This window comes from Ciona intestinalis, chromosome 1 (assembly GCF_000224145.3).
Source record: "Ciona intestinalis chromosome 1, KH, whole genome shotgun sequence".
Classification (NCBI taxonomy): domain Eukaryota; kingdom Metazoa; phylum Chordata; class Ascidiacea; order Phlebobranchia; family Cionidae; genus Ciona; species Ciona intestinalis.
The window spans coordinates 9,449,184-9,476,896 of NC_020166.2; the positions used below are offsets into that span (position 1 = coordinate 9,449,184).

The 27,713-nt window shown below is 35.9% G+C and overlaps 4 protein-coding genes and 1 non-coding gene across 8 annotated transcripts in view; 4 read left to right on the forward strand and 1 right to left on the reverse strand.

Moving 5' to 3' along the window:
• The window catches only part of LOC100180571 (phosphatidylinositol 3,4,5-trisphosphate 5-phosphatase 2B), an 18,391-nt gene extending 8,824 nt beyond the window's left edge, over positions 1 to 9,567 (forward strand). Inside the window, exons 16-31 of the mRNA XM_009859178.3 lie at positions 61 to 179; positions 1,485 to 1,655; positions 2,234 to 2,323; positions 2,703 to 2,828; positions 3,393 to 3,575; positions 4,030 to 4,150; positions 4,327 to 4,417; positions 5,029 to 5,117; positions 5,291 to 5,370; positions 5,586 to 5,664; positions 5,949 to 6,028; positions 6,507 to 6,697; positions 7,086 to 7,166; positions 7,637 to 7,763; positions 8,401 to 8,503; positions 8,564 to 9,567. Of these exons, the coding sequence (XP_009857480.1) occupies positions 61 to 179; positions 1,485 to 1,655; positions 2,234 to 2,323; positions 2,703 to 2,828; positions 3,393 to 3,575; positions 4,030 to 4,150; positions 4,327 to 4,417; positions 5,029 to 5,117; positions 5,291 to 5,370; positions 5,586 to 5,664; positions 5,949 to 6,028; positions 6,507 to 6,697; positions 7,086 to 7,166; positions 7,637 to 7,763; positions 8,401 to 8,503; positions 8,564 to 8,657 (1,825 nt within the window). The 3' untranslated portion in view covers positions 8,658 to 9,567. The remainder of the gene's footprint in view (positions 1 to 60; positions 180 to 1,484; positions 1,656 to 2,233; positions 2,324 to 2,702; positions 2,829 to 3,392; positions 3,576 to 4,029; positions 4,151 to 4,326; positions 4,418 to 5,028; positions 5,118 to 5,290; positions 5,371 to 5,585; positions 5,665 to 5,948; positions 6,029 to 6,506; positions 6,698 to 7,085; positions 7,167 to 7,636; positions 7,764 to 8,400; positions 8,504 to 8,563) is intronic.
• Positions 9,210 to 12,716, reverse strand: LOC100183766. The gene is made up of 4 exons (XM_002119192.5): positions 12,180 to 12,716; positions 11,754 to 11,792; positions 10,561 to 10,805; positions 9,210 to 10,049 (listed from the first exon to the last, which is right to left on the reverse strand). The coding sequence occupies exons 1-4, from the start codon at positions 12,373 to 12,375 to the stop codon at positions 9,837 to 9,839; spliced, it is 693 nt and encodes a 230-aa protein (XP_002119228.1). The 5' UTR covers positions 12,376 to 12,716; the 3' UTR covers positions 9,210 to 9,836.
• Positions 12,717 to 14,728: 2,012 nt separating this feature from the next.
• LOC108949452 lies at positions 14,729 to 18,590 on the forward strand. 2 transcript variants are annotated; one of them, XM_018811688.2, is made up of 6 exons: positions 14,729 to 15,561; positions 16,002 to 16,105; positions 16,273 to 16,412; positions 16,668 to 16,815; positions 17,159 to 17,370; positions 17,893 to 18,590. In XM_018811688.2, the coding sequence occupies exons 1-6, from the start codon at positions 15,106 to 15,108 to the stop codon at positions 18,003 to 18,005; spliced, it is 1,173 nt and encodes a 390-aa protein (XP_018667233.1). In that variant the 5' UTR covers positions 14,729 to 15,105; the 3' UTR covers positions 18,006 to 18,590. The 2 variants fall into 2 exon arrangements, with proteins under 2 accessions (XP_018667233.1, XP_026691774.1); XM_026835973.1 differs by having other exon boundaries at positions 14,732 to 15,561; positions 16,662 to 16,815.
• A 1,427-nt stretch (positions 18,591 to 20,017) lies between these two features.
• On the forward strand, positions 20,018 to 20,133 carry LOC113475262. The gene has a single exon (XR_003397007.1). It is a non-coding gene; the product is annotated as a U5 spliceosomal RNA (small nuclear RNA).
• Positions 20,134 to 23,515: 3,382 nt separating this feature from the next.
• Positions 23,516 to 27,713, forward strand: part of LOC100178650 (DBH-like monooxygenase protein 1) — a 13,131-nt gene continuing 8,933 nt past the window's right edge. For 2 of the 3 annotated variants that reach the window (XM_009864220.3, XM_018811550.2), the window contains exons 1-7: positions 23,516 to 23,739; positions 25,054 to 25,164; positions 25,403 to 25,552; positions 26,131 to 26,221; positions 26,275 to 26,447; positions 26,932 to 27,009; positions 27,264 to 27,368. In XM_009864220.3, the coding sequence (XP_009862522.1) occupies positions 23,575 to 23,739; positions 25,054 to 25,164; positions 25,403 to 25,552; positions 26,131 to 26,221; positions 26,275 to 26,447; positions 26,932 to 27,009; positions 27,264 to 27,368 (873 nt within the window). In that variant the 5' untranslated portion in view covers positions 23,516 to 23,574. The remainder of the gene's footprint in view (positions 23,740 to 25,053; positions 25,165 to 25,402; positions 25,553 to 26,130; positions 26,222 to 26,274; positions 26,448 to 26,931; positions 27,010 to 27,263; positions 27,369 to 27,713) is intronic. The other variant, XM_026840723.1, reaches the window with a different exon arrangement.

A 27,713-nucleotide genomic window follows, 5' to 3' on the forward strand; every position in this document is an offset into this window, starting at 1 on the left:
CCGCAAANAGATTAATCTATTTAATAAATACAAGGTTTTTACACGAACTAATGTTCTTAGGTTGGAAATGGAGGCCACTGAAATATTTGCGCATATACAGAAGAAGGAATATCCGATTCTATACAAAGTTGACCAACTTAGAAGAGAAAAGGAATTAAATAAAGCTTTTGCTGGATATTGTGAGTTTTTTATGAAAATCTGCTTATTTATTTACTGTTGTGGGTGCAATGCAAATTAATCAAGTTTAAAATACACATAGACTTAGTGAGTTATTTTCTATATTGTAAGTTTTTTCATAAATCTATATTTTTTATATATGGCTGTTAATTTAGACAACCCATAAGTGACCGCTGGGTTAAGGCAATTGCTGTTAAGTGTCTTGCCAAATGACATGATATACAGCCATAATGGTATAATCGAGAATTATGTTCTATATAGGTGAGGTTCTAGTGTAAAGCATGCTAGGTGAGGTTTATTGCAGAGTAAGCCCATCATACCTAGCAGAGTGAGTTACATTGACAACTAATATTGAAAAAATACCTTTTCATTATCATTATATTTTCTTGCCCCATTTAGTAGTAAAAAAAAGAACATTTAAAGAATTATAAAACCGCATCCCTACGACTCCCATAGACCGCTGTTAACTTTTTACACACGATCAGGATATTTAGATATTATGTGCTAAAGGTGTCCCATTCTCCTCCCCATAATATTCCTCTGTTATCAGCTCCATACATTGTACAAACATTCCATGATATTTACTTTCTTTATTCTATTGACATAATGAGATGGTGTATTCATATTAAGGGGATTGGTCAACAAAGCAACCGGTTTCTTCCTCGTTTCATAGAATGTATTTACGTAGACACAGATACAATAGTCATAACCCTAAGTCATAAAAAGCCTATTTAATAACTATGATCTTTAAGTTTTAGAAAGCTTTTGATTCATATCATACGTTATTAAGGTTAGTGGTTAGATAGATATTAGAAAAAAAGTTAGGAATTTAAATTTTTTTGTAGTGACGACACTTATTTTCTTCCAATTAAATGTAAATACGACTTAATATACAAATATATTTTTGTTTTTAAAATACGACAAATATATATGTTTTTAAGTGTGTCTTAACAACTGTTGTTTTGTCGCTATATCCTATCTTTTTCTAACATATTTATAAATCTTTGCGGCTGTAATTAAAGAGACTCTGAAAGTTATTATTATAATATTATTAGTTCCTCTTTTCAATTTAAACAAAAAAAAAACTTAAATCTGTTATATACCCCACTGGTGACTGCTAAACGTTTACGATGAGATAAATAATAAAATGATGTTAAACATCGAATAAACCATTCCCATAATAATGCTTAGCCAAATGGCGAACGAATCGTCAGAATTACACGTTACATTTTTCTTACCAGAAGAGACGTTTGAAGATTATTTATCTAACAAAATAACAGTTATTTAACCACTCCCTACTTCCACAGGCGAGGATGAAATTTGTTTCCCACCAACTTATCGATACGAGCGAGGCACCAGGGAAGCTTACTCACATCTTAAGGTTAAGAAGACAGGGATTCGTATTAACGTCCCATCGTGGTGTGACCGTGTGCTGTGGAGATCCTACCCCGAAACACACAATGTTTGTTTGGCTTACGGTAAGCATGAGTTTCGTTTCATGACAACGTAAGTGATGCTAGTATATTATATAGTAGAGTGGGGAAAGATAGGACACCTTTTCATTCTATTTATAAAACTGTATTCTATGGCTTTCATAGACCATTGTTCATTGTTTAAAACACAGGAAAAGCAAACCTGTTGACATTATCAATATAACATGGCGTTGCGTCATAAATTGTTAAATACAATGAACGCTAACCAGTTACCACACAGAAAGTGACATAAATATCTTCTACTAACTTAATTAAACTTATAACTTCTAACCGATTAAATGGCATCGTCAGCCTTGCAATCGAATTGAACCTTCAAAGTAAGCACATAATAATTATAAACTTGTTAACCCCCCAATCATGTGCATTTATGTTCAGTGATTTTGACTTGTTGGCCATTCATTCTAAACATGTGCTTGTGCTGTGAGGAAATGTAAATAAACCTATTCTATTCTATTCTATGCCACGCTGCGGGACCTCGCCCACATACAATAGAATAGGATAAATAAACCTAACTACAAACTATAAATAAACCTAAACATTACAAACATGTAACCTCTTCTCAGGTTGCAGTGACGATATAATGTCCAGTGATCATTCCCCGCTTTTCTCCAATTTCCAAGTTGGAGTAAGAGGTCAATACGTATCAAACGAAGGTAATTAACTATGATGACGTCATAAAACATGCGTCAGACCAATACTATATAGTGTGTTTCTGACGATTCTTATGCCATCTGGCAAGACTCGATGAAATGTTAGAAATACACTGCATTTAATAAAATTACTAACTGACAACACAGTACCAAAGTGTGAGTTAGTTTTCCATTTAACTAAGCAAAGAAATAAATTACATTAATCCACTTTCTGAAGTATTTACCATATGTATTGCTTTTTTTTTGTATTTATATAGTAGACCATAGACCTAATCAACCTTAATTTGTTGTCTTCCATATGCCACAATGCCACATACTATGCATATATCATTGAACTAATTTTTATTGTATTTATATATGTTTATTTAATGTAATTTCACAGAAATTCGGAATAATCCGTCAACATTTGACATGAAATCCACAATTACATTTGAATGGGTGGAAGTCATCTTAAAAGTTCCAGGAAAAACATCTTTCTTCCTTCAGTTTTACTCCGTTTGTCTAAACAGTAAGTTTTGATATGATAGGCTGGGGTAAAATAGTCCAGGTTTTCATTCTCTTTTATCGTTCAATTCATAGTTTACAAAAAATGTTAACATAATTATCCTCACAACTCTAAATGAGCTTTACTGGTTTTTAAAACTAATTTTGGAAATATAAAATGTTATGTGCTAGGTATCCATACAGTATTATACTTGTAAACGCATTAAGTATGTTCATTTCAATTCTAATGGTTTTTAACATGCAGTGTGGCAGGTGTTGAGTAGTCAATATTATATTGTAAAATTAGTTGGGACTTATTTATTGTCTGTTACTTATTCATAACACCAGATCCTCATATTGCTCATTTTAATTCCTATAATAAAAAGGCTGTACAAAAAAGTCGTAAATCAAAATAACTTGTAAAAACTCGGAATAACTTCAATTTAAAACTCAATTTAACTTGTAAAACTAAAATTTCCCAAACATATTAGTTATTAGCAACCTTACTTTTTCCTGGCTAAGTAAATTATAATAGTAAAGTAGTTCATAATAGTTCAAGTTACCTAAACTCAATATTCCATAAATCCAGAACCAGTTCGAAGCAGTCGAAACACGAAATTCGACACGCACGATGTAGGGCCAAACCTTGCCCGTATAAAGTGGAACAAAGATTCCATCGAACAGTTAGAACCCATCATATCAGATAAAGCATTCCTGGTTGACCAACATATATTGGTGGCTGTGCGTGCAGAAGATGACAATGAAGTTCATGGTTTGTAGAATTCCTTGTATTATGTGTTATATAATGAAGCCATTTGTAATGTTCCCACAGAATCTACAGGCATAAAATTTAATATTTATTTTGGTTATTTTTAAATTTTTGAGGAGATTTTTATATTTTGTTAATGTTAATGTTTATATTTTTTTCTTAAATTGCTTGTATTAAATATAATAATGCAAGTTGTAATGTAGTATGCCGGCTTATGTTTATCTATTTATATATATATATCAAAATTTACATTTTTTGGGGTTATTTTTGTTATTTTTTATATTTTCTATGATTATATTGAATTTTTGCATTTCATATTTTGTTGGTTATATTTTTGTATGATTTTTAAAAAGTGTTACTACATGTGTATTGCAAATCTGCAAAACATTAGGTGTACATTGTGATGTTTTAAACTTTTATTGATTGACAGCTGAGAAACTTTTATCTTGATTGACAGCTGAGTGCGTGATCGCCCTCCGTTCAATGATTGGCACGGAAGCTCAACCATTCGAAGAAAGATTAACAAGAAGAGGAGAAGAATCCGGTCAAATACGTGGAAGGATGCATGTAAAAGCTAGGTGGGGAATATATTTTATATACTATTTGTATACACCAACATTGAAATATATACGTTATTTATATAAAATACCAATTTATACACTCAGTATATATACTAACATTTTGAAACATTCTGTTATAATGTTTGTCGTTTGTAATTTTTTGAACTTTTAAAAAAGTTTAATTTTTCCTTCAGAGAATCCACAAGAGCTCCGAGAGAGAAAACTTACGACTTCATCCAAATCGGAGGACCACGGGACGAAGAGGGTAGAAGAATCAAGTCCCAGGTAAGGAAGAATGTTAAAATTGGGTGAAATATTTTTAATCGGAGAATTAAGTTTTTAAATTGAAAAAAATATTTTGAGTTGCAAAATTTAATTTAAAAATTGAACACACACACGCATACAATAATGCTTTAAAGTAATAGTTCGTTATTAATATTTGGCAAAAGTGTTATCATAGTGGAGTATTATAGTAGGGTGGACTGGTGGGATAAGATGGTCCATTCATTCTATTTTCTCATCCCATTTGGCAATGAACAAAGAATATTTACAAAATTATTTATTTATTTCACCTTGACTATAAAATTGCGTTGTTAATTGTTGAAATGCCTATAGAAAATATTTTGGTGCTAATGGTCCCCCATCTTACCCCACAGTACTGTATGCAGTGGCGCAGCTGGAAAAAATATGGGCGGGTTTAAGCAAAAAAAATTTTTTTTTTTTAATTAATTTTTTTTTGGTTTAAAAGGGGGGTGCCGTGACACCCTAACCCCCCTGGCTGCACCACTGACTGTATGGTTCATATCTTTATGTCTAATTTTTTTACATTTAAAGTTTAGCTTGAAAACACCCCACAGTAATACATTATAAAAATAAAATCTTAACTTTCTACTTAGATTATACCAGAAGCAGCATACAGTGATTTAAATGAAATACAACAACAAAGATTAAACCCAACTAAACCCAACATAAGACCTCGTGCCCCGTAAGTATAAACTACTGTAATTGGATTTTAATATTCTATATCTGCCAAGTTTTTATTGCCAAATTCCATAAAAAATATAAAGTAAAAAACAATTTGTTGGACTTGGTTTTTTGTCTGGTATTTCCTAGCAACCTTACATTCTTGTTTTACTAATTGTTTTTTCTCAATCCCAGTTCCCCGAATAGAATCATAGCAGACACTTCCAGCACACAACATACGCCAGAAGTTGCTGTTTACGGAGAAACTGAAAATGGTAAATCCACATTTTTTATGTGTTTCTACATATTTGCAACAAACACGTTTTACCGCTAACTGTTAACTTCTGAAAATTATTAAAAACTCTTTTCTGCATGACTAACAAAAATACTCAAAAAAAATGCTTACTTGTTTACATGCATCAAAAAACTCAAAAATGCACACGTTTTAAATATAAAATCTTTACCCCGAAAAAAACACTTTTTTTTCTAGATGCCGCACAAACCTCTCTGGCTCCACCTCGTGGCCAATTGAACCCACCCCAACCAGCCGTAAACCGAACTATTTCGGGGTAAGTTTATAAGCTTAAATGAGTTTCTCCATAATATATAACAGATCAATACTATGATCATTTCTCAACGGTTTATCTGGTATCTGGTATAAAAAACGAGTGTGTTTCTGACGTTTCTGGCAGGAATGACAGAAGAAATGTTGGAAATACATTAAGTTTTTTATATCAGAAGAGCTGTTGAAGAATTATGCCTGGTAGAAGTAATACAATACATATTACTACATAAATTTACTATAATACATTAATATAAAACATATACTATAATATAATACGTAACACAACAGACCACCAGCTTCCACAACAACCATAAGTACAAGCCCCAACTTTAACAATCTGCTTCACCAGTTCAGTGCAGATCCACCAGGTAATTTAACTCTATTATGCATGTAACTTGTTTATACGAGTGTTTTGCTCTTCCCGCAAGACATAATATATACTGTTGTTTCAACTTATTTATCCTTGGGTGTTTTTCTTGTAATGTACTTGGCTGACAGTTTAGACAACCCGTAACGGACCACTGGGTTGAAATAATTGCAGTTTAGTATTTTGGCCAAAGACACCCCAATGGTAGCAGCATCGAGCTTTGAACCCAACCCTCCTGGAGGCAAGAGCGCTTACCACATTTTGACTGCGCTTATATTATAAGCTATATACCAGTGGTTTTTAACCTTTCCTTGCTGCACCTCTTTCAAATTACCAACCAATTTCGCCCACCTTCTAGAATTGCGTATATGGAAAAACCAAATCAATCTTAATGATTAAAAACCACACCCTCTAGAACACGTACCCTGGTTAGGAAACCCTGATCTATACAATTACCCCTAACGCCACTTTACCCCCAGTTGTTCCCCAACGGGTCACTTTCACACCCCGTAGCGCCAATGTGCCAGTCCCGACCCCGAGGCCAAAAATACCCCCTGCAAGAAGTTCTCCGAACCCGAATTCGTCGAGTGCAACCGTAACGAATGTATTGGATGACGCACTTGCAGAGTTCGAAAAAATGCAGTTGATTCTCAACCAGCAGCAAACAAATGTAAATATGAATTAAATTGTAATAAGTATTGATATAATTAATAAAAAGCAGTTAAATTACTGTGGGGAAAGATGGGACACCTTTAGCACATATTATCTAAATGTCCTGATCATGTTTTAAACAATCAGTAATAGTCCACGGAAATTGTGAGGATACAGTTATAATTCTTAAATTTTTTTTGTTTACTACCAAACGGACTCTTACCTAAATTCCAAGATACGTCATGCATTTATCCATAACTTGTTTTAACAACTGTCATTTTTCTGTTGATACCCTTCCCTTCTTAGTTTAAATAACATAATCTTCAATATCATTGGAGGATAAAAAATTATGTTATTTAATCAAGTGTCCTGGTTTTTTCCTTATAGAATTATAAACCTTTTCACAGATAGCTGTTGAAACAATGCCCTTCTATGTGAACCAGGGTAACCAAGCATCCACATTCAGTCAATCATCAAATCATAACCAGGTAAGTTGCTCAATTACCTTGCATTGTTAATCTATTTCTTATTTGTACCCTAATCTATATACATGGACCATCTTACCCCAACCCATATACATGGACCATCTTACCCCAACCTATATACATGAACCATCTTACCCCAACCCATATACATGGACCATCTTACCCCAACCTATATACATGGACCATCTTACCCCAACCCATATACATGAACCATCTTACCCCAACCTATCTACATGGACCATCTTACCCCAACCTATATACATGGACCATCTTACCCCAACCCATATACATGGACCATCTTACCCCAACCCATATACATGGACCATCTTACCCCAACCTATATACATGGACCATCTTACCCCAACCTATATACATGGACCATCTTACCCCAACCTATATACATGGTCCATCATACCCCAACCACGCTGATATATTTAATAGCATCTACCGTTTAAACCGTGTTATTATTAAAGGTAAAACTAAACCAACAAATCCCACAAACTGTTCACGCCTCATCAGCCCCATCTAGCGGTAGGATTTCCCCAGTCAATCCACGGTTACTCCCACCACATGGTGGCCCTCGTGTTCGTTCAGCTGAAGGTAAACAAATATTTTTGGTTTGAAAAAAATTTGTTTGACGTTGTTGTCTTTTTATCTTTTTATATAGGAATGCAGTAAAACGCGTGCAGTCGTTTGGCATATTTATTTTATGAATATGTTAAACAAATGATTGTTTTAGGAATGAATGCAAGTTGCATTATGTAACTTACTTTATCATCGCGTGGTTGGAAAACGACAGTCTTTATAACACGGGTGTTCTGTTTCATACACCTCATGGCAGCCCATGGGTTACCACTTTGTAGGTAATTGTTTTTTTGTGTTTTTATATTGTTTTGCTGCCATTAGTGATCACTGTGTTGAAGAAATTACTGTTAAAGTTTCTTACCCAAAGATACAATCTTTGTCCTTGGGATTTACATGGCTTTGTTTATGGTTATCATGCCAATAATAGTTGGTGTGTGGTTTAATAAAATGTTTGCCCAAAGATACCTACGCCCACGCAGCAACGAGCCTTGAACCCTAACCTCTTGGTTAGAGGCAGCCGCGCTAACCACCGTGCCACGGAGCCGAATTTCATGCTTTTTAAACATTGTTTCAAAGCGTTTTTTAACCAAACGAACCGTTTTCCAAACGTCCATCGTACGTCACAGAATTCGTTCATTAAATGTTATTTTAGTCAGTCCACCAAGCACAGTAACCGAGCTACTTTCCATTCTTCGGTTGCAACAATATGCTCCTGCATTGCAAGAGAATGGTTGGGACAGTATTGAGTTCATAGGGTGAGTATATTACATATGTTTTCGACGAACATATTTAAATCTTCATTAATTTATTCCCAGCGATATTACTGAGGAAGATCTTCAAGACTCTGGCATAACCAACCCACAACATTGCCGCAGCATAATCGACCTTATTCAAACTTTATCTTTGTAAATATGAACTTTACGTTCTAGGAATACAATAATGTATCTGCCAAAAATCTGTCTAATTTAATGAGAGATTTTTTTGAATTCTGAGAGTTTTTCTTTTTTTTCGAAAATTTTAAGAATTCTTTCTTTTTTTAACAATTCTAAGAATTTTTCTTTTTTTTCAATTCTGATTACACACAAGCGTTGTCATAGCAGTGTCCACTGTATACAAGTCTATGCGAAACACCTACCTACCCTATCATGTTTCCCATCCCTTCTTCAGTTTGTTGTTCAATATCGGCCAAGGAGATTAATGTCGTATATAGTAGGTTGGGGTAAAATGGGACGCCTTTTTATTCTTTTTCCCGACTCATTTGTTAATAAACGAGGAAAGTTTAAAAAATTAAAAACCGTACGGGCTCTCATGAACCGTTGTTAGTTGTTTAAAACACGATCAATATATTTGAAGATTATGTGATAAAGGTGTCCCATATTACCCCCACAGTACTATAAATAATTGCCTTAATGTTGAATTTTTCAATCATTGCAGTATTTAATTCAAATCTTTCTATTTTCTTCCCAATTTTATCTCCGTAATTATCGTCGTATCGTCTTATTCTTGTTTCCCGTTATTCATGAAAATTCTGTACAAGTGTAAGGCCCTACAGCGAACCATGGCATCGGAATTAGGGCACAGTTAGCCCATTACCCCAACACAAAAATCACGTGAATCCTATACAATCATAAATAATTCGTAGTCGCCATGGTCGAATCCGGCGGTTTAAAACTTTTTTTTTATTTGAAACTCGTTCTACACCCGATACCACACCCCGCCTACGTAAGTGCAATGTAGTAATGTACACGTCTCCGAATCACGTAACCACCGTAATTGGACTTTGTATTCTGACCAATAAACTTATGAACCATGAAATTTAGACCCGAGCATAGTCATTACTGGTATATGACAACGTGACTCTTGTCTTACTAACCACTATCATGCAATGAAACAAACCGATCTACGTTCAAGTTTGATATTTTTAATAGAAAAGATCACGACAATGTTAAAATAAGGCTTACACACGAGCACGCATATATCAGCATACGGCTTATGGGCATATCCACATATAAGTAATTATGCATCGTTTAATAACATCCTGGTAATCGATTAATAAATTAATTTGGCAATTTTGATGCGAAACCAGAATTACCTATTACGTTTCCCGTACCTACACCTCATGACTTTTTCGCAAAGTGGATAAAACTGGTTTGATGGCGGCACGTCAATCATACCGCGCAGTATGGGCCTAGTAGCGACTGCCATAGCAATATTTGTACGGTCAGTCATGTTGAGTGGGTGACCAACATTCCACGGGGAATATGTCGTCGTCTGGTTGTTTTCGAACCTCACCCGTCCACGCTAGAAAGTTAAAAAGTGTTTAATTTTTTCGTGTAACCAAATAACACGTGAGCTTTGGTGGAACTACAGCTTGTTTGGTAAATATAAAAGATGCAAAAAGTAATGCACATGATGCTGTGTTTCGCATTACTTGTCTTTCGGGTCTTTGTTTTATTAGGCATGTGTTTTTTAACATATAGTAGGGCGGGGGAAGATGGGACACCTTTAGCACCGAATATCCATATATTCTGATCGTGTTTTAAACAATTAACAACGGTCTATAGGAGTCGTGATGATACAGTTTTATAATTCTTTGTATGTTCTTTGTTTACTACTAAATTAGACGAGAAAATAGAATAAAAAGGAGCCCCATCTTCCCCCACCCTACTATTGATTATTATTAAAGTTTCCTATATTTTCATGCCACTGGTTCGTTTGTGAAGTCGCTCGGTGTAAAACAATCTATCCCAAATAAAAACAGAATAGGGAATTAGTTGTGGAACTACATTCAATACATCAATCTAAAGTTCACCTCGTAATCCCATGCCCCTCCCGTCCAAACCAGAACAAAATCTCGGTTCTCGCTCATAAAGTCATAAGCGTTGCGTAGAACGTAGTTGAAAAGAAAATTGTAATTTGCTGCGTCCCTTATCTTGACTAGATGCCCTTGTTGGGCCTCGCAAGCCTCCTTAGATTCTTGATAACTTCTCATGTTTGGCTCACAACCGTCGTCCAATAGGAAGTAGCATTTTCCGCGGTAGATGACCCCAGAACACTCTGCGAATTTTATAACATCAGAGTCGTATTATAGCAAAGTAAGAGAAAATGGGTCATATTTTCTTGTCCCATTTGGTAGTAAACAAAAAACAATCGGAAAATTATACAATCGTATCTTCACGACCTGCATAACCCGTTTGTAAATGTTTAAAACACGACCAGGACAACTGGATATTATGTGCCAAACGCGTCCCATATTACCTCACACTAATATATATATTATAGCATATTCAGTAAAGTTAACAGATAAAATGTTCATAAATTCATAAATAAAATTTTCCATTTTCATCATAAAATTTGTTTAAATCTTTTTAATATTCAGAACAGATTTGAATCAAAACGTTCTTAATTACACAGTTAGAAGTCTAATATGGATTTACCGCATAATTTGTATTCCGCATATCTATGATAACCACCGACACACTATAGATTAAATTTCATGATATCGCTCATTTTTAATATTAGTCCGTTTACTTAAAGTATGTTATCACAAATTTCACATGTTTGCAGTTAGTTGTATAATAAGGGGGAGACAGATATTTTCATTCTATTTCTTGTCCCATTCGGTAGTTAACAAATAACGTTTAAATAATTATAAAACCGTGTCCTCGCGACTTCCATAGATCTGTGTTCATTGCTTAAAACACGTCTTACCCCCACCCTACTTATAGTTACCACATATTATCACACAAAATCGCGGGTATAGTTGTAGTAGGGTGGGGGTAGATGGGACACCTTTCACACATAATAACCAAATATCCTGATCGTGTTATAAACAATTAACAACGGTCTGTGGGAGCCGTGAAGATAAAGTTTTATAAAAAATCGTTGAATGTTTGTTTACTACCAAATTGGAGGAGAAATAGATTGAAAAGGTGTCCCATCTTATACATGTTACCACATATTATTACACAAAATCGCGGGTAGTTGATTATAAGCAATACTTACCTCCCCTGCGTTTTTGGATGGTGAGTCGATTAAGCGTACCTGAGTAAAATACAATGTAAATATTTATCTTTTCTTGGGTTTAAAATATTCACTTCGTTTTCGGTTCGCTTTAATTTAATCTGATCAATTTCTAATTTAGCAAACAAACATTTAAAGGGTTGGGTCATAGCTTTGGAACATGATTGCCAAGATTTAAATTCCACCACATAAAAATGTATTAAACTATATTCGTTAGTTGCCCGGCGCCATTGCACATTGCTTAGTGCGTCGTATTAGCCCAGAGGGTATGGGTTCTTAAGGTCCCCTGCTGCTAGCATTTGGACGTACGCGTCTTGGGGCAAGATAAAAATTGTCAGCAACTTATTAAAAATAGAATAAAAAAAAACGTTATAAATAGGAATATCATTCATTCAGTTACTCCTATACCTGTTAAAACTTGTATACGACGCTCTAGCACTCGCACATGGTTCGGATCGCATGCGTTTTGATGTCGTATTAATGTTCTAACCGCTGTGCATATCTTGTAACTCTCAGTTACATTACTACAAACGTCGTTATTCTCACACGAGACAAACGACCAGCACATGGTAAGAAACACGAACGCAAACGCTAAACTTTTCATTTTTCCTAAACTCTTTCGAAATTCGACTCAAAATAGTACCTGTACTATAAACGTATAAAGTGAATTCCGTATCGTCATAATCTCGTATTTATAGCTAGCGTTCGCAGCGGGAAAAAGTAATGCGGGCACAAAATCGAGGTCACAGGTACTGCGCGAATGCGTCAGAAAAAGACCATCGGACCACGCGTGCTGGAAAATCTATGTTTCCGCAATTAACATTGGCAAGAGTCATCATAAACACTAAATACATATTAGAAGGCTCTTTGTAAGTGACTGGTTTTCGTTCCGGCGAATTTTCTGACGTAAAAGACCTGAACCAGTAATCACACTTGACAGTTTAACTTTATAATCTCAGAAACAAAGTTTAAATTTAGATCATATTCCAATGCGATAGAAAAATGATTCAACCTTATGTCTGCTAGTGTGTCCGGATTAAAGAGGATTTGCAATCACATTTCGAATAATTATCCTGATGACGAATAGTAATTACCCACCTAATACGCACGAATATACCACACTTCTTTATATGTGCTAATTATACTGACAGATTAAAACACTTAATCGTTCTTAACGGTGAACAATCTATTTCGATATATCGCGTCAACGATAAAGTCATTGAACGTCAGGAAACGAAATATCACCACATTAAATACGCATTGTCACTTGTTTAACACCACGCCTTACTTATATAGTAGCAGGTATAGTTCTGTGGGCTAAAATAAGATGCCTTTGGCACATAATGTCCAAATATCTTGATCGTGTTTTGAACAATTACGAACGGTCTACGGAAGTCTTGAGAATGTTGTTTTATAATTCTTTAAATGTTCTTTGTTTACTACTAATTAGGACGAGAAAATAGGATAAAAAGTTGTTCTCCACTCTACTATGAATGTGAATAAATGAATGTAACTTACTTTATATCCTCGCGTGGCCGGAAAACGACAGTCGTTATCACACGGGTTTAACACCTTGCGCCAGCTTACGAGTTACCATAGCCTACATGTTCAGTTTTTTTACCGACGAAAATGTTGTATAAGTCGTGCACTTTGCTGGATTAGGAGAATGGTAACTTATTTAATTGCTTATCTCAGTCATCCAGCTTGGCCCACTTGTGTGGTAGTGTTTGGTATGTGAGTGGGTGTGTCGTTGCGGTGATATGCAAGATAAAACATCCTCCCCGAGGCAGCAAACATTTTATCATGTTATTTCTATGCCGCAGATCCGTTCGTATTGCGTGTTAATTACCACTTACGATTTGGATGTGGAAAATTACAAACCAGTCGGAAATTACAGGCGCCCGAAATGTTTAAGGATGAATGAACGAAACTCATTTTATCTCTTATTTGGTCACGATTACAAAAAAAAACGGAAAGTGTTAAAAGTCGGTTAGTAACGGTAAAACAACAATTGTTAAACAACGCTTATTAATAAAAAAAGAGAAGAAAAGACTGTCCTAAATTAAGTAAACAGCGTTTAATTAAACAATCTAAGTTCTAATTGAAAGAAGTATGTGCCTAAGGACACATTCAAGTATGTGTACTTCTACTAATACCATGTATTTGACACTCAACAACTTTCCATGCAAGTTGTCAACGTATGCGTTATTGCACGCCATGCATTGTCATATAGTTGTGGAAGCTCGGTTAACGTCATTAGTCCTTTTAGTGGTGCAACATTCAACGGAATAATTTACATAATCGTGTTATGCGTTCTATAGGGGTTTATATGACTGTTGTCCGCGAATCTAAAAGAGCGTGTTAATTTTTTAAAAAAGATTGTAGAATGTGGATTTTATGTGCTAACAGTATCCCATCTTGCCTAAAGTTCGTTTTCCAAATCCAATCTTATGCGATAGAAAAATAAGACCTATACAATTAAACTTTTAGCCAGACAACGAAAGTCTGAATCGTCCTATGAGTCATTTAGTTCAATCTATAGTACTGCAGACCATTAGTATATAAGCAAACGCGTCCGAGACTGAATTTCTAGACATAAATAAACGCCGACTGCAATTAGTGAAAAGTTTTGGTCCCGCTTTGGTAACTTTCATGGCAGAAATGTGGTTGCGGTATTTTAATATATGAGAGTTATCAATAAATGTCACTTGCTTTATCCTCGCGTGGCCGGGAAACGACATCAGTCGTTATAACCCCGGTGTTTCATTGCATGCACCTTCTGCCCGCTTACAAGTCACCGCATATTTAACTTTGTGGGTGTGCTTTTTTCTGTATGGCTGACAATTCTAATGGTTTACCGCATGTGTTTTATATTTTAATACCACGGGTATGCTATATACCGTTGTTAAATGGATAAACGGGTATAACTCGCTTAATCACTTAAAACAGAGTATGTAACTTTGAACACTCAAAATACAATCTTAAACTTTACCAAGTCGAGCGACTGTTGGTTTGACAAACCTGTTATAAATGCAGGCCTGCAGCATTTCTGCCACCAATGTATCCCTCATAAGGGATTACCTGTCAATACATAACTTCAAAATATTGACAGATATTAATTAGAACAGTGGGAGATTTTATACAATTTTTCCGAGAAGTTACCAGAACATTGCACGTAGTTATTTTGGGAGTAATATGCTCTGACGTAGCGGCGGAAACTGTGTATGAAATGAGTCTTGCCACGACCCGACCAATGTTGCGTTGTTAATTACGCGTCAATAATAAGATGCAGCTGCACGTATCTTTAATATAACTCCCTTTCTCCATTCTCTATATGGTAGTTTCGACGACCGAGTTCCTGGACTGGGCAAAAACAATCTTGGACCGTTTACAAGATACCTTAGTTGTTTTAGGCCGGAATTTCAAGATGTTTAGGTTAAAAGAAACTTTGTTCTTTGGATTTATGATTGGAAACTTACTGAAACTTGGGGATTGTCAGACTACCTGTTATTGCTCTGGGCTGCAGCAAACGTGGGCGCCTTCTGATGCTATTTCAAGTTGGAGTCGATGTGTTGGCAACGCTAGAGGACTTCGTAACTGTTATAATGCGGAGAGATCTCGGCGGAGAAGTTGCATGGTGAACAGCACAACTATGGCAGTTTGTATGGAAAGGAAAAGTTGTTACGATGAATCATCATGTACTGGTCAATGGAGTGTCTGGGGTGCACAGACGCCATGTAGCACCAACTGTGGAAGAGGAACTCAAACACTAGCAAGATCATGCTACAAGGTAATTTATATGCGCCAATACCACGCTTATGTTGGTTGGTAATGTTTCTTATCTTTGCCATTTCAAGTAAGATCTTCGCTGCTTTATTTGAAGAAGTAAATAAAAGTTATGATATAGTAGGATGGGGGAAGATGGGATACATTTTCATACTATTTTCTCACCCCATTTGGTAGTAAACAAAGAACATTCAAAGAATTAGAAAACCGTATCCCCACGACTCCCATAGACTGTTGTTAATTGTTTAAAACATGGTCAGGATGTTTGGATATTACGGGCTAAAGGTGTCCCATCTTCTCCCACACTACTATATAGTAGGGTAGGGGAAAATGGAACATGTTCCATTATTTTTTTTCTCGTCCCATTTAGGTGCTAACTGCATCCCATCTTACCCCATAGTCATGTTGTATTTAATTAAAACTACTAAACCAAAATGACTTCAGAGCGGAAGCCACAATTTGCTGGCATACAACTGCGCTGGGGGAAATGGTTCTTCTGAAGAAAGACGAACTCAGAGTTGCACACGACGTAGATGTGCGCCAGGAATGTAAGTTTATCATAAAATTGTAACTATAAAGTGTATACAAAATATACAAAGCCCGCGCATGCATGTATTCTTACATACTAAACTAATTTTGCGTCAATACATTAAAATGTGATATTTCATGGCATTTATATGAAACGTGATAATTTTATGATAATTTTTATTTTTAGGACTTTTTCTGTTCAAACTACAACACAAACAACTATGCCAACAATAACAAGAAAAACAAAAACAGTTGTTCTTCCGCCTACTTTTGTAATATTAGCTACTAACGCCGTTCGTCAAAACGTCAGCACACCGTCTGCCCAAGGTAATATATATAGTAGTTTGGGGTAAGATGGGACACCCTTTGATTCTATTTTCTCGTTAAAGTTGGTAGTAAACAAAAAAAATAAAACCGTATCCTCACGACTTCCCTAGACCGTTGGTAATTGTTTAAAACATGATCAAGATACTTGGATATTATGTGCTAAAGGTGTAACAATGTACCCCACAGTACTGTACATCAATAAAAAGTGTCACATGAAAACATTGTAAAAATGTAAAAAATTCCCTTTAGTTTTAGAAGAAACTACTACTGTAACGAAAAGCAAGCCAACTGGAACAGCGGTTAATATAACTTTGCTTGCTGCTGTGCTGGGTTCCGTGGCTTTATTATGCTTTGCATTAATCGCCATAGTTATTATTTGCAGACTTCGAAAACCAAAACAACGGTATGTATAAATAACCTATAGAGTTTAAACTAAACCATAGCCTATATGTAAAAGTAATGGTAAATGTAAACTTGCTGTAATCTTGTGTGACCGAAAACGACAATCGTTATAACACGGACGTTCTGTTTCATACACCTCGTGCCAGCTTACGAGTTACCACGAATGTAACTTTGTGGGTGATTGCTGTACAAAACATTTGCATGGCATCATGTAAAATCTGCGTCAGATAAACAAGCGGATATGAGTCTTAAAAATTAAATTATCAAGAAGTTTCGATACCCGGAAAGTCTTTCGTGCTAGACCGCGATATGCACACGATTTAACTAAAGTTTTGTTTGCGAAGAGATTGCAGCGCTGCTGGTGAGCCGGTCACGCTAACAGAGGGTGCTGGGTATGAATCCGTTTCAACCGTGCCTTTAAATTACCGAAGTCTGCCCGAACAGCCAAACTATTCTGAAATAGCACCGGTGCAAAATAGAAGTGACGGCATAGCTCACACTGGTGTAAGTCTTACGGTGAAGAACACTCTTTATCACTCGGTTGGTGAAAACGAAGGTGGGTTTCGTCAATAATATAATAATAACTTTACTTGTCTCTTCAATTATGGTGGCGAAGAAAAAAAAACATTAAACGAAAAAACAGAATATAGCGACAAAACAACGTTTGGCAGAACATCCTTACAGTTAAAAACATATTTGCATTTAGTTAGAAGAAAATAAGCGAAGTGTTTCCTCTTATATTTAGCCTGCTCAATATATGCATCGGGTACGCCACGACTGTTGGCACTTATAGGAGGTTGGGGTAAGATGGGACATGTTTTCATTTTCTTTCTTATTCCATTTGTTATTAAACAAAGAATATTAAGGAACATTAGGAAGTTGTGGTCCCTCGTCTCTAAAAACTGTTGCTTAATTGTTGATTGGGAAATATGGAATTTAGGTGCTGACATTTTCCCATTTTACCCCGCAGAGCTATACTTTATAATTATCAAATCATTAAATATGTTGCTAATGCTACATAAAAACAAAATTGTGAAAAATTCTAGCAAACAAAACACTAATTTGATTTGTTCAACAGAAATCTCAACCCAGAACCCCAACGGGTTGTACCTGCAGCCATTACCTAGCCCTGGCGCTCAGTCGACATCAGAAGAAAATGCCTATTTTACCATAGGATATCAACAACCGTGATTTGCTTATGTAATAACAATTCAATTGTTATGATTTAAAAAACGAAAATTGCCATAACATATTAGCAAAGCTAAAACCATATTAGGGGAAGATAGGACATCTTTTTATTCTGTTTTTTTTTGTCCCCTTTGGTAGTAAACAAACGCATTTAGGGAATTATAACACTGTATTCTCACGACACCCACAAACCATTGGTAATTGTTTAAACAGCGATCAGGATATTTCGATATTACGCTAAAGTCCAAGGTATACTTATTTTCTGAAAGTTGCAAAACCTGTCTGCTGATAACTCCATCTTAGTGTTATCAGTAAACATAATTATTTATAGACGACGTTAATATGCGGCCCATACTGGCCCACGCATGACTCACGCAACATCCTACACCATGTTTGTTGTATGCACGGTGTTTAATCCCGAATTTCATGTTTCGGTTGCGACGTTAAATTATCTTGAGGTTTCGAGAGAATTAGAAAGCCGACAAATACTGAGAATTAACTTGCTTGGAATCCACTGTTGAAACTGAATGCTTAAAAAAAGTCGCATTTGCTTATATGTACTGCTATAATAAAACTTGGGGAAACTTCGTTTTGCGCGCTATAAGGTAATTTTTGACGGTTTACCAAATGACTCCTGCGTTTTGTCTGGTAAGGGCGGACAATTTAACGGAGACAACTTTTTGTATTGATTTGTATAATCACAGTATATGCAGTAGGGTGGGGGAAGACGGGACACCTTATGCACGTAGCATCTAAATATCTTGATCTTGTTTTAAACAATTAACAACGGTCTATGAGAGTCGTAAGAACGGTTTTATAATTCTTTGAATGTTGTTTACTAACTAGGAGGAGAAAATAGAATGAAAAGGTGTTTCATTTACCCCCACCCTACTATATATCCAAAATAGTAACAAATATGTAATAAACACTGTAGACATGTTACTTAGTAACAGATTTCTACTTTCACGAAATTTGTTCGGTATCGTGTAAGACAGTGCAAGATTTTGTCCGAATTCTATTGCGCATGCCCTGAAAAGTCACTTCCTATGAAGAAAATCGGAAAAAATAATATTTTGATAAAAGATAATGATTTAGTTTGATTGACAGCCAGGACCAAAATACAGCACGTTCATTAAATTAATCAAAAAAAACTCGTTCTACAATCAATTGTAGTTACGAACGCAGGTTGTCGCATTATATATAGTAGAGTGGGGTAGGACGGGACACCTATAGCACATCATATTTTAATATCCTGATCGTGTTTTAAACAAATAACAACGGTCTATGGGAGTCGTGAGGGTACGGTTTATTAATTCTTTGAATTTTTTTCGTTTACTACTAAATGCGACAAGAAAATAGAATAAAAAGGTGTCCCATCTTCCCCCACCCTACTATATACTTGCAAAAGCAAAAAAACGTAGTTTTGTATCCAAAACGGTAATTTTGTTTCTGAAACGAAAATTCGTTGAGTTAGTTCGTTTTTTGAAAACATGTGATTACTTTCTCTCTGTCATAATCTAGCGGAAAGCGTTACGATGACACAATCAATAGTTTAAGAGAAACAAATTTCTCATAGTTACCTATATTTTCGTTTTACCGTACTAAATTTCTGTTTTAAGATTTTAATATTTTGTTTCGTGTTTTTTTTCTTCTAAAACATAAAAGCCCATATGAAACAGAACCGGAAACTTTTAAAACGTTTCACGGCCTTAACTATAGGCAAGCAGTTTCAGTATAGCCTATACAAGTCACATTAACTATATGAACTTCACAGTAGCCTACTGTGTGTTCGTTTTAGAAGGAAAACAATGACAAAACTGCGATGACCATCGGTTGTTTATTCTTGCGAATCCGAGTAAAATATTTATTAAGCAGATAAAATAGAAATCACAAAGTTGTTGGCATCACCGTGTAAATTATAATATTCCATTCAAGGGTTAATTTCACCACCATTCGACAATGCGTAGCTTAAGTTTAAAAATACCGCACGGTGGCGCTCCTGTTTAAAAATAAAATAAATCGGACCCCGCTTCAACGCATGATTCTTTCGCCTTTTGTTAAAGAATTTCATGGAAAGGAGTATTACAATGAGTCCTTCAACTATTTTTTTACATCTGACTCTGGTCAGGATAAAAAAACATAAAAACGCAAAAAATAAAAAAAGGGCGCTTACCTATAGATCAGAGGGTATGGTTTCGAGGCTCGGCACTGCCATATGCGTATGTGTCTTTCGGCAAGACACTAGCCGTAACCCAGTTGTAGAAGGAAGTTGTTTTCGTTGATATTAAAGTATTTGTTAATTTTGGGTGTGTAAGAATTGTGTTTCTGGTTGGATGATTTGTTTTGCATTACGTAACAGAAAATTACGCATGTGCCATGTGACAGACAGTTATACAATGAATGAATGAATGTAACTTACTTTATCCTCGCGTGGCCGGAAAACGACAGTCGTTATAACACGGGTGTTTCAAACACCTTGTGCCAGCTTACGAGTTACCATGTATGTTACTTTGTAGGTTATATTTGGGGGATTTGTGCATTTTTAATGTATGGCTGATAATTTATGGACAACCTAATAGAGATCACTTGGTTGGAACAATCGCGCGCTAACAACTTTGCCACGGCGCCAGACCAAATGACAGTTGTTACGTCACGTTTAGGGGAATATACATTGCAATGATTTCTAGAAAATAAACGTGGTTGCTATAATGCATGCGTGACGTGTTTTATCAAATGTTGCTTAAGGTCAAGCAAAATAGAACCTTTTGCCGGCATTGCATACGACGATGCTCCACACTGCTACCAATATGAGTGTACTTGGGCAGGACACTTGTAAATGCTTTAACAAAATGTTTCTTAATGGGTTGTCTAAATTGTGATTCATATACAGATAAAAAACGTTGGTTATAATTAATGTTATTTTTTATTTCAACTAGAAAAACATAGCTACATTTTTCATCGCATGGCAGCAACAAGAATGTAATATGTTAATGACATGTCGCATTTGAACTGCTGTGAAACGTACTAACATATATTTGAAATATGATTCTGTGTGATGACACAGAACAAGATAATCGGCTAACCCTGGCCTTAATCTCTGGCGTATATCGCATCAAGACCTCAACCACGTAAAATAGAAACGCGTGGGACTGTCGCACATAAAAAGATAAACAACTGGTGGAAATGTTTAATTTACCAACGTTAGCTTGCGTAACCTGATTCTTCATGTCAATGGTATGTCTGGTGTTCTTGTGGGAAATTTTACTTTACTGGTGGTGGAAAGTTTTGATAGTTGAGTCATTTCCTCACGTTGTTGGTGTGTTGATTTTGTGCAATGAATATTTTTAGACGAGAAACTAAACGTTAAGTGATCCAACCCAGTGGTCACCAACTGGTTATTCAAATTTTCACGTACAAAGTTATATAGTAGCCTGGGAAAAGATTTTTAGCACATATTATCCAAATATCGTGATCGTGCTTAAACAATAAACAACGGTTTATGGGAGTCGTGAGGATACGTTTTTAATGAGAAGGTGTCTCATTTTCTCCAACCCTACTAAAGTGTATTTATGTACTAAAGCAGCCGCAACTGTCGTTGTGCCGCCACGCGAGGCTATGCATGAGTTATTCACCACGCAAGGTTAAATAAATAACTTTATTCGTTCGATCGTTTCGGTGAAAAATACCCGAAGCAAAACCAGATCTTACATTACGTCATTATCATGTGACGTACCCATTTCCCAATAACTTACGCTGTTGTTATACTTTCTCAGAGAAGCTTCGACAAAGTTAAATTACTTTAGGTTGGGCTACTATAGGCTTATATAACCCTGGGGCATATAATGCGGTCACGGAGTGTCCACGCTTCGTGCTTAGAATAGAATAGTAGGAATTTACTGAAGCGTCACAGTAAAAAAACAGCTTGCAGCACATGATTGTGAGTCTCGTGATATATCGCTGGGTTTTTTACCATCAAACAGCCATTTACACTTGGCTACTTCAGATAAGCCGCAGCAAGCAGTAACGGAGGACAGAAGCCGTATTTACTTCTAAACCAGTGCATGACTGCAGGTGCTAAATGAGCAGTTTAAACGTAGGCGTCGGAACATCATATTACAATTGTGATGGATCATTCATTTAGTTGACATTTTAATGATTGAGTTAGCTTGCGTTTTAAACGATTAGTTTATATTCATTATCTGTAGAATCCAATACTAAATAGTTTTGCTATTACGCGAATCTTTGTTTTTTTTGCTTTCATTTTCTGTGTTATCGTTTTAAAAACGATTTTATTACGTCACCTACAGTTTTTTGTTAAATATTTTATACTAAATTTTGCCAGATGTTTTGCAGTTACTAGGTTTTATGACTGCCATTAGCTTAAAACGTAGATTTGTCGTAATGTATATACGTGCCGTCTGTGTTAAAAAGGAAAACGTTCAAAGTTTTTAATTATTAAATATGTCAGATGCTGCTGTGACTTTAGTTACATGCGTACATTTACATAGACCAGTCTGTCACGAAGTTAGCAAAACCGAACTCATTTGTCACCGCATTATAGGATGTTAACGCATTATAACCATAGGAACAGCATAATTTTATTATGTATTTTACTTTACAGCAGGGAAGGTTAGAATAGAATGCCAAAGCGCAAATACGAGAAGTAAAGGTTAAATGAAGTAATTGGTTACATGCACATTAAAGAGCATAAAGTGCAGATTTATTTAGATAAGTTGTTACATTTACCATACAGTATATGTATTAGTTTGAGGTAAGTTGATATAGTGGGGTGGGGAAAGATGGGACACTTTTGGCACATAATATATAAATATCCTGACCGTGTTTTAAACAATTAACAACGGTCTATGGGAGTCGTGAGGATACGGTTTTATAATTATTTGAATGTTCTTTGTTTACCACCAAAATGGACGAGAAAATAGAATAAAAAGGTGTCCCATCTTTCCCCACCCTACTATACTTATTTTATTCTCGTGCCATTTGTTCGTATAATCAAACAATGTTATATAACGTATCTTCCAAGAATTGTAAAATCGTATCTTAACGACTCCCATAGACTGTTATTAATTGCTTAAAACACGACCAGGGTATTTGGATATTTTGTGCTAAAGGTGTCCCGTCTTCCCCAACCCCACTATATTTATTTCCTTGGGTTAAAAAAACTCTTCGTTCAGTAAGAAATTTTTCGTAAGCTATGCAGTTATACCAGATGATTCTCTTTTTAAAGCGAAGGTTTGAGCAGTTTACCTATATTTATAATTTTAATGCAAATAGCAGGTCGTGATATCTCTAAGCTGTGAGTTAGCACAGGATGTTTGTGTCGTATTCTCAGTTGTGGTAGTTGGTTTCTGTATGTAGGCTGTGTTGTATTCTCACTGGTGGTAGTTGGTTTCTGTATGTAGGCTATACGGCTCATTTTAATTGACGCGTAGTTTCTCATCGCACTGCACGAGTTTACAATTTATAGTACGCTATGTCAAGTAAATTGTGTAAAAAGTTTTTTTGTGTGCAGAATAATAAACTATTAGATTAGGTCTTCAATATATTGGCAATAATGCAAAAGGAATTGCATTGCTTTTGCTTTGTATTGGCGAGCATCGTTGTTGTTGTGTATGGAGCGCCTAATACCACCGAACCGTATTCTCACCATAGCGAATTGGACTTGCATGGACAAATGAAGTTGTATTGGAATGTGAACGGATCTTATATTACGTTGGAGGTAAGAAATTATACACGGGTACCTGTATATGAATGCTTTTTTTGGCTAAGGAGAATACCAAGTGCTCATAGTACGTACGACCTACAAATTATGAACGAATTCTGATGTAGTACCGTGGGGGAAGATGGGACACCTTTAGCACATTTTTTCGAATATCCCGATTGTGTTTTAAACAATTAACAACAGTCTTTGAGAGTCGTGCGGATACGGCTTCATAATTCTTTGAATGTTTTTCTACTACCAAAAGGGACGAGAAAATAGAATCAAAAGGTGTCCCATCTTTCTCAACCTTCTATGTATTTAGTTTTATATGTTCTCACATGCTCTTCCCCAACAGTGACATGTAATGCAATGTTTGTAATGAACAACCGATTCTAAACAACATCGCATGTCACGATTTTATTTTTGCTGTAACACAATAAACATACACGCCAACTCGCCTTTCCACGATTTAACTTTTTTGCACGCAACACGCCGGAGACTGTAATGACACCCGGAAATACTGACGTAAACATTATATGTCGCATTAAGTAATCGTAGTTTGGTCGTGCGCTGAACGCAGACACTGGGTGTCCTAAACGAATGCAAAATATCATGCGTAATGCTGCTGTTATAGTATAAGACTATATTCGAAACTTTGTTTATGTCCTTGAAAGCGAATTGTGTATGCAAATTATAGATTTGTTTATGTTATTTTGGTTTATTCGTTTTTGAATGTAAATTCATGATTAAATGCGAAGATCATCGTAATTAAAACAACGAAAAAGGGGGGAGTAAGACCGAGTGACGTAAAAACAACTCTGTAAAAAAATACTCAATACAAAGTTAGATATGCGGTAACTCGTACACGGGTATGGAGCATAAGGAACATAACATCCTTTTTATAATGACTGTCATTGCCCCGCTACGCGGAGTAAATGCGTCACTTACAAAGTTACAGACGTGGTAACTCGTAAGCGTAGGGTGTGTATGGAACAGAACACCCGTGTTATAACGAATGTCGCTGCCTCTGAATAAAAGAAAATAAATAAGTGTAACAAATGAACTACAATACTTCTATGTCGATCGAATAAACTACCTTGTCATCGGGTCAAACGAGATGACCTACAATAGTTCGCGCTTAATAATTAGCACTTGCTGCGTAATCGTGATCCTTAATAGCCTAAAGCAGTTGGCGTTGTTTTATCAAATACACTTCATTGTGGATTTGAACTTTGGTCTACCAACCTTATACTTCGTGTTTTTGGAAGTATTGTGGCACACTTTAATGGTTGATTAAATGTTTCAGGATATTAACCTAAAACATCTTTTTAGCTTCATGGAAACACCACTGGCTGGATCGGGATGGGGTTTTCCCCTAACGGTGCCATGACTGGAGCTGATATGTTCGTAGGTTGGGTGGCGAGCGGTACCGCGTATATAACGGTGAGTATCTATGGTGCATTTAAAAACATAAGAAATTATTTAAGCTTCTGTGTATGGTGTCCTGCAAACAGGAATGAGGTGCATACACTAAAATAAAGTACCCTATTTTTTGCTATTAAGACTGTCGTTGACTCTTTTATTACAAGAAAAAATGCTGCATATGACTTTAGAAATTGTAATTATTTATTTTTTACAAAACCGGTTGCTAATTTTATTTATTTTGCGTGATTATCCACAGGATAGGCATGGAGTGGGAAACACTTTTCCACCAAAAGACACAGAACAGAATGTCGAACTGTTGTCTGGGTTCGAATGTGATGGGTGGACGGTTGTTAAGTTTAAAAGACAACTTGCTGGTTGTGAAAGTGGTTCAGATTTTACCATTACGGTAATAATGTTGCCATTGTTGCGTATATTTTGCTCATTTAATGTTATACGGTGTAATATTTATGAATAATTAATATTACTCCATATGTTATAGCTTGACAGTGAGCATAAGGTGTATGAATACACTATGTGTATCTGGTCTATAAGAAGACGCCCATTTTTTAACTCGACAGTGAGCATGAGGTGTATAAATACACTATGTGTGTCTGGTCTATAAGAAGACGCCCATGTTATAACTCGACAGTGAGCATGATGTGTATAAATACACCACATGCTTTTGGTGTATATGAAAACACCCATGTTATAACTTGACAGTGAGCATGAGGTGTATAAATACACCATGTGTGTCTGGTCTATAAGAAGACGCCCATGTTATAACTCGACAGTGAGCATGATGTGTATAAATACACCACATGCTTTTGGTGTATATGAAGACACCCATGTTATAACTTGACAGTGAGCATGAGGTGTATGAATACACACCATGTATGTGTATAACAATTTATCCAAATAAAACCTTGTAACGGTGGCATACATATAATAAATATATTGTAATATAAATGCACAACATTATTACAGGCCGACACAATTAAAGTGATATATGCTTATGGAAACACAGATCCTACTGGATCAGATATAGTGGGATCCAATTATCATTCCACAAACAGAGGTAATTAATACAACCCAAAAAGTTTGTTGCTTTTAACCCTATGTATTGTACAGGTGCCAGGAGTCTCATATTTCTCAACAATGGTGGAGCAAGTACACAAACAATAACAAATGCATTGACTTATGATATGTTGAATGTCCAGTTTCCGTTACCACAGAAAAAAACTTTCTACAGTTGCAAAGTGTTTCAGTTGCCCCGTCTTACTAAAAAGCATCATATTATAAAGGTAAGTTTGTGTGCAGACTGTGTTTTGTGCACATAGTTAATCTTTGTAAACTGGCACCAGATTTTTTTTCTGAAAAAGCAGCGGTTTTGTGCACATGGTCTGTTTTTGTGCACAGAGTCTGTTTTGTGTTTTAATTCCAATAACCCTTCCTATTTGTCAAATATAATTTTTCTTGGGCCACAAAACATTCTCAACAACTGGTATAAACTTAATGTTCTTTACTTCAATAAATTCCTGGCACCGAGCATAGTTGGTATACGCCTGCTCCTACCCCAGGGGTGGCGAGTTTAAGTCTCGATGGTGCAGCTACCCTTGTTGGTACGTGTGTGTCCTTGGGCAAGACAGTTGATGTATGTGGTAACTTGCATCTGGCATAATTTGTGTAAAACATAACATTCCTACCATTGCCTGCCACATGAGAATAAATTAGTTCTAAATAAACTAAATCCAAGCAACCATGAAGTGATAATTCTTTTTTGTTTAGTTTGAAGCTTTGGTCCAGAAAGGACATGAACTGAATGTTCATCATATTATTGTGTATGCTTGCACCGGAAATATAACAGTAAGTTTTATCTTTCTAAATATATTACTTGATTTATCTAACCTAAGTAAATTATGAATCTCGCCAAATTTAAAACTAAATATATGTCTGCTAACTCACACACTACAATAGTTTCAGCAACTTGACTGTGGTCATGGGAGTGGCAAACATTGATAAGTCAGTTAAGTTCCCACCCGCATGAATAATGAATATTTTTTGGTTTAAATCTTCTCCTGTTATTTTTTTTGGTTTTAATCTTCTCCTGTTATTTCTAGTCAGTACAGAGGGTTGGTGAAAGTGTTGAATGCTATTCTGCCAACATGCCACTGGATTTCTACAGCTGCAACTCGGTGGTGGTTGGGTGGGCAATAGGGGGTGGGGTAAGTAACTTCTTCTATTCTATAATGGTAAAGTGTGGAGGTGGATTGCGGCACTAGGGGGTCACGGTGTGTTAGGGTCATGCCATATGAGGTGTTGCAGGGGGTTTATGGCACATAAGCTTGCGGCACCTGAGTCTACGGCATGTGAGGTCACGGCATGTGCAGGTCACGGCATATGGGGGCCACGACACGTGAGTTACTTGGCCCCTATACATAGCCTATTGTTGTATTTTTTAGTTGTTTTCAATATCCAGTACTCCTGGAAGTAACATTTGATATAATCCTTACATTTCAGCCATTCACATTACCTGATCATGTTGGTATCCATTAGGGGAAGCAGATTCA